Source organism: Castor canadensis, chromosome 6 (assembly GCF_047511655.1).
Source record: "Castor canadensis chromosome 6, mCasCan1.hap1v2, whole genome shotgun sequence".
NCBI classification, from domain to species: domain Eukaryota; kingdom Metazoa; phylum Chordata; class Mammalia; order Rodentia; family Castoridae; genus Castor; species Castor canadensis.
In genome coordinates this window covers 61,205,241-61,212,023 of record NC_133391.1, presented here as the reverse complement: position 1 = coordinate 61,212,023, position 6,783 = coordinate 61,205,241, and the positions used below count along the sequence as shown (strand labels likewise).

The 6,783-nt window shown below is 42.4% G+C and overlaps 1 protein-coding gene across 2 annotated transcripts in view; it reads right to left on the bottom strand.

Moving 5' to 3' along the window:
• Positions 1-452: 452 nt before the first annotated feature.
• Prdm6 (PR/SET domain 6) overlaps positions 453-6,783 on the bottom strand; it is a 101,414-nt gene continuing 95,083 nt past the window's right edge. For both annotated transcript variants that reach the window (XM_020176306.2, XM_074076568.1), the window contains one exon: positions 453-3,842. In XM_020176306.2, the coding sequence (XP_020031895.2) occupies positions 3,728-3,842 (115 nt within the window). In that variant the 3' untranslated portion in view covers positions 453-3,727. The remainder of the gene's footprint in view (positions 3,843-6,783) is intronic.

Here is a 6,783-nt window from a genome sequence, read left to right as displayed (position 1 = left end):
CTGTGCCACTAGCTGGCAACTTAGGAGGAGAAAATTATTTTCTCAACAATAGTTGCTTAAATAATGTTGCTTTTGGTGAGCTCCTACAATGAGATCTTAATGCAAAACAGGAGTTCAGTAAACGTCTGCTGAATAAATGAATGAAATAATGAACCAATTGGTGGAAAAACAGATGCACTGGCAAATGAATGAAGTTCTTCTAATATACAACTCAAAAACAGAACAGGACAGAAGCAGTATCATCATTTTTTTCTGTTATGTGCAGTTTCCCAAGAAGACTAAACTTGAATGAACAATCAGTAAAAACGTACTAATAGAACCAAATTATAAAAGATTAAGACTTATAACTTTAATTACCCACACAATAACTTTGTAAAAACATATTACCCCTGAAAAAAGGAATTTTTAAAGATAAAGATAAACCCAGAATGAAAAACTTATCTGAAAAACAATTAATGCACATTTCCTGGGGAAAATATTTAGCTTTCTTTAGGTTGCTGAGATCTTTCTAGAAATGTGATGGTCAGCACCATCGTCCTCCTGCACTACGATTTTTTTTTTCTTGGTGAGACAGGAGCCTCAGAACTCAGGTCTTCACACTTATAAAGCACTCTACTGCTTGAGCCACACCTCCAGTCCATTTTGCTTTGGTTATTTTGGAGATGGGGTCTCCCTGCACTATGAGTTTTTTCTGGAACTGTCCTTGGGCTTAGACTCTTAGCTAAACAAATCAGAATATGCTAGGATGGAAAGTCTTATTCTGGAAAAAAAATTCTTCTGTCCCCCTTCACAGAAAAGAGTAAGGAAGGATTGCTTCAAAAGCCGAACCCCGATTCCATCCTTTTGGTAGTACTGGGGTTTGAACTCAGGGCCTTTTGCTTGCTAGGCAGGTGCTGTACACCTTGAGCCATGCCCCCAGCCCGATTCAGTTCTAGCAGTCCACATTTCTTATCTTAGATGTCCTCTTTCCTCAGTGGTTCAGAGCTTTTATTCTCTTTATATCATTATTAGTCAGGACACTGCTAATAGAGAAAACTGGCAAATCTTTATGACTAGTTTCCACTACCCACTTTTTGTGTCCTGGGGGATATGTGTCCATTCTTAATAGAAAATCAAAAGCTTTTCTGCCATTGGGAGGTTTCGAGGAGAAGTCCCTCCCCAGAATGTACATTGATCAAAGGCGTTTGGGACCCAAATGCTCTCGCACCTGCTCCGGGACTCCGGGTGCAGACCTGTCTATGGACAGACGGCCCAGGCAGATCAGCTGGAGGCTCCCAAGGGCTCAGAAATGCGAAAACTGAATCTTCTCAAATGCCTGGAAATTAGGAGTGTCCAATTTTCTGTTTGCTAAATAGAAAATATTTCCTGACCAAAATTGGTGGAATATATACATGAAAACATTTTCTTAACAATAGAGGAAAGAAACATGCTCAAATAGAGACTGCTAGAAGAATCTTTTGGTAGAGGTTACTTCCCTGCACAGGGGGAGGTTAGGACCAGTTAGCAAAGCCATCAGGGTGGCAGACATCATTGTTACAGAAACTGCCAAACATCAAGGGAGGAGTAAAGGCTTCTTGTTCTCACACGTGCAGCCCACGAGAACCAAGGGGGCTGCCTTATAGTCATTCAACCGAGGAATGAAACAAATGGCCTAGCTGATTTTTCTCACTGAAAAAGCCATAGAGACATACAGATGAGTCCCTTATTACCATTTTCAAGAAGTTCAAACAAATGTCTCAGCCTTAATGTATGGAATCATTTCTTCTTGTGCAGCCGATCCGTCATTTTCTGCAGGTTTCAGGTCAATATGTCTACACATTCTTTCCACCCTTCCCAGTGACACATTGTTGACAAATGTCTCTGTCACTTGGGGCACAGAACTGTAAAATCAGAATGCATTCCTACCTACCAGAGAAAATAACTTTCAATCGGCAACAGTTATAGTGCCACATAGATTACTTTCTACTTCCCTGACAAGGAGCCAACAAGAACTGGGGAATGATTCTAGGTGAAGGACTTGACATTGAGCCACAGAGGTCAAGATTAACCAAGTTTCTCTTTGTGGCCCACAGTCTTACTGGTTATCGTAACTACAAATGCAGTCAATGAGAACTTATCCTGTTATAATTGTGGCAGTAGGCTGCTAAGGTTTAGAGAAGCAAAATTGAGAGAGGAGAAAGATTTTGGAGAACCAAATACATGATGATAGAGTGAACTAAATCATACAGTTTCCTTCCTTTTTTTTTTTCTTTAAAGAAGCAACAGGATTGTTCAAAAATGCTGTGCCCAGCTATCAGGTAACCCATCCACAGACAGAAATTGTTATTAGAAAACACTCTAAATAAACCATTTGCTTTCATCTAAACTGACCACGAGGTAGATAGCCTCTGAACTGCTGCTGGAGCTGATGGACCAAGAGCTATGGCACCATCATTTCTTCCCAACACAGCAGCATTTCCAGGGAATATGACCCAAAGTTGAGCACTGTTGTTGAACCACCAAAAGGCCAGCTGAACTTAAACTCGATTTCCAAGCACTCAAACAAAGAAGCTATGTACATAATTCTGTCTCTTTTGGTTTTAATCAATCTTGAGAGAGGAAAAGGGAATTCCTATTGATAGATGTAGTTGCTCCTGGACCATCTGCCCTAACCCCAACCCTCCAAACCCTCCCATGGCTCCTGCTTACATGTTTCCTTGTCTGTTTTCACCTGTTTCTGCACAAATGCTCTGCCACACTTGGCAATGGGGAAAGGAGCCTCCCAGGTTTTACCTGCAGGAGGAAGGAGGACGAAGCAACCTGGCCTGAAACTGCTTAGGTTACCCTTGCTCACATAGTCACCACTTGCATAGAAACAACCAAAAAAATTACTGGAAGTCTAATACCTTATATTCAGCCTCAGACCAAAGAACTTTATTTCTGTTTTCATTTTTAAGCTAAAATGGTATTGAAAACAAAAATTTTCTCAACTAGCTGCTTCAGAACAATATACTGTATTATGAAGCTCCGTACATTTTACATGTTTTTGAAATCCTGACGGAGAAAGGAAGTCCCCCACTTTCTCCTTTGCATTTGGAAACTCAAACTGTCTTCTTCTTCCTCTTCCCGGCTTTCCTTCATGGAGATCAGGCTGGTGGATGGAAGGAGCTGCGTGAAAGTGCACGAAAAGTGAGACCATAAGGATCTCTAGGGCTGCAGATGGCACTGCCTGAGCCAGGCTCTAGCTTCTGCTTCCACGGTCCCCGGTCCCCACTGGAGCAGCCCACGGTGGCCAGGCGAAACCAACACGGCAGGAAGAAGGCTGTACAATAGGTCCCCTTGAAACATGCTATGAAAAAAAGGTGCAACGAGAACCAAGTCCCTGCGTGTTCTTAGTCACAACTGTGGGCAGAAGAACCCACTCAATTCCTCCCTTTGGTATTAAATAAGAATTTAAAAAAGCTTTTTAGAGACAAAGCAAATACATGGGTGGGATTGGAAGTGTTAGCCATCCTAGGCTAGTTGTCCACAAGATCAGTCTCTTCCCTAGTCATAAATAAATAATCTCTTTCCTGGTTTGACTTCCACGCCAGGATCAATATCTCTTAACATCTTACTTATTTTATTACTGCTTTTGGTTTTCTGGGACTGATTGAAAGTTGCTCAGAGGAAATCTTTGGTTTTGCTTAAATGTCCGTGACATTTAATCATGACTTTCCTTGCAGTTTAATTCCAACCAGTCAATCAGTTAATCCACTTCGATTGATTCTGGGCTCTCGGTTATTGGCTTGCACTCATTCGGCATCCTCTGGTGTCGGCTCAGCTGGGTGGCCTGCGTGAAGCTCCTCTCACACCTCTCGCACCTGGTGGAGGCAAGAGAGAAAATTGAGACCAGGGAGCGGGGCCTGCAAGGGTGATGGGCTTTCTCTCATCCTGCCTAATCAGAACAGACACTCCAAAGTGGCTTCAGATTTTACTGGCTCAAGAGGTTTAATTGGTGGCTCCTTCCAAGGCCTGGATGCCTGTGATGGGACAAAGCCTGTCTGATGCAGAACAGAGGGATCTGTCAATAGGCAGGGGGAAGGTGATTTCTCCAGAGAGCCCTGTCCTGCTGTAGCTCTGATCACTGTCAGTTCAAATAGATAAAGAACAAAAAGAGATTTTTAGGAGTGAGCCATCAAAGCAGCAGCTTGTCTGCAGTTTTCTGCTCTGTAACCCCAAAGAGAAATTGATGACAAATAGAATTTCACCTGCTGCTAATTTAAAACCCAGAAATCCACTCCCCTCAGCCCGACAGCCAAAGAGCGGACTTTGGAAAGCAGGGAAGCAGTTAAGAACATTAGTGTGCAGTGACTGAAGCAGGTGGGCATGCGTGGCTGCTTTTTTGGCAAAAGCCAGTTACAGAGTCACAGCCCAACCAAAATGCAGGCTTAAAACAATTCTTAAAACTAGGATTTGTGCCATGGTGAGGAGACTCAGAAAAACTGGGCAATCAACGGGTGTTTGAATTGTTTAAGATGTTAACCCTACAGAAGTACAGTGGAAATAACGTACATAATTACAGGCCAGTGTGTCTGAGGAAAAAAAACAGGCTTCACACTTTAAGACTACTTTTTCTCCTCCTAAAAAGGAAAGGGAAAAAGGAGATTGTGATCTAGAGCCTCTGGGCCCAGCCCTATTTCCTATGGCTACTCACTCTAGAAACAGAGCACACTTACACAGTCTGGTGGGAGCTCCCGTATTTCTGTGATGGTTGTAGTTCCTGGCTGACTGTGACTATATGTGTGTTCACACCTACACAGATGAATAGTGGCAGCAAGCTAGGCACAGCGACTGCCCTGTCACCTCTTTACTCGTTTGGGAGACATGGAGCATTAGCCAGGAATGGGTCAGGGCCCAGTAGCCACCTTTGCCATTCCCTTTAAAGTCCTCTTCTCAAACCTTTGAAGGAAAAGATAACCGAGAGGAGTTGCAGACAGTTCCCCTCTTTTAAATATTGCAATCTCCAGTTCTCAGCTCCCCACACTCTGGGGGCCAGTGGCAAAAAACAACAGGAGAAACTCCCCACTGCCCTCTGACAAATGAGGAAGCCTCTTGTTAGGTGAGCGTTCCTCACTTTCTCCTGTTTAGTAAGCCATGAAAGTGGCTAGCATCTCACATAAAAAGAGCCAATCGTCCAGGTTGGGGGTGCGCGTGTGTTTGGGAGTGCTACAAGGCTGGAGCTGGCCTACATGCTTGAATCTTCCAGGCTCCTGTGTCAGCAGACCATGGCAGAGTGAAGAAGTTGCATTTCTTTGATTGTCTTTCAGGGAATATTTTGAGCAGCCTGCTCACTGTTAAAAACTGCACTGTGATCTTGACAAATGTATAATGTCAGCTTTAATGTATCAGACCTATCAGCTCAATGGAAATAACTCAGAAGTATTGATCACCTAATGATTTTTGGTGTATTCATTAACGTCCACGGGCAGCTCATCCCCTCTCCAGAGCTCTGAGAGTGCTGATGACAGGATAGTGAGCAGCTGATTGTTTATTAGAAAACAGATTAGTTACTGGATTGGTATGTCAAAATATACTACCTTTCACTACTTGACAAACTCCCAAATTACTATATTCCTTCTTTTTAATTTTGAAGCTCAAGAATCAATTTCAAAGACAGCAAAACAGTTTGAACAATTGTGAGGAATGACGATTTACCAGGGCCATGCTTCTGCCCTTCTAATCTTGGCTATTAGAATGTGAAGAATTCCTAAGTGGGAAGTGTGGTGCTCCATATAAGGCAGAAGCATATGTCTACATGCAACATTTAAATATCCGCATCGAATGGAGACATTAAGAGGAGAGTTGACGCTTTCTCAACTATCTGCCTAAATGTCTCACAGATATCTGCATGCATCGAGAAATTTATAGTCAGGAAATTCTTCTGGCCTACAGGGTGAGTGAGATGATCATTCCTGAAAAATCATGTCTGGTAGCACCCTCCCATCAACTGTGAGAAAGAAAACCAACAACACATAGACATGAATTGAGATCCTTTTCCTGGGAACTTCCTTTTCTTGAGGAAAGAGGGCTACTAGAAATAATACCAATGTGGTCTGGAAATTATATGAATATAATTTGTATATTTGAAGAGGTGAAGACAGCTAGATATAAAAATATTTTTAAAAAAATAAGAAAAGGACCTTTTTGTTTGTTTGTTTGTTTGTTTTTTATTATTCATTTAGTCACATGTGCATACATTGTTTGGGTCATTTCTCCCCCTGCCTCCTGCCCCCACAGTCTCCTCCCCACCCCCCCTTGCTTCCAGGCAGAACCTGTTCTACCCTTATCTCTAATTTTGCTGAAGAGAAGACATAAGCATAATAAGAAAGACAAAGCATTTTTGCTAGTTGAGTTAAGGATAGCTATACAGAGAGATTCCTAGCATTGCTTTCATGTACAAATGTGTTACAACCCAAGTTGATTCATCTCTAACTGATCTTTACACTGGTTCCAGGGCCTTGGCTTTGTACTCAGCATCTTAAAGGTTAGGGAAATTGCCACAAAATGTTTTCACACCTTCATGAAAGTCATCAGAAAAAACTGACTTAATTCAAGCAACTCAACTGGTTCTGGGAGGTCGCAGCTGGACTTCAGTTGCATTGGCATTGAATTAACTCTGAATTACAATCTCAGACATGATAGGGCACAGAATCTACCTCTAATCCTGGACTTCCTAGGATATAGCAGAAGAAAAAGCAGGAAAGAAAGTTGCAAGGGATGAGCCAGAAGGAAAGGAACACTCTTGCACACAGGATCTGTTCT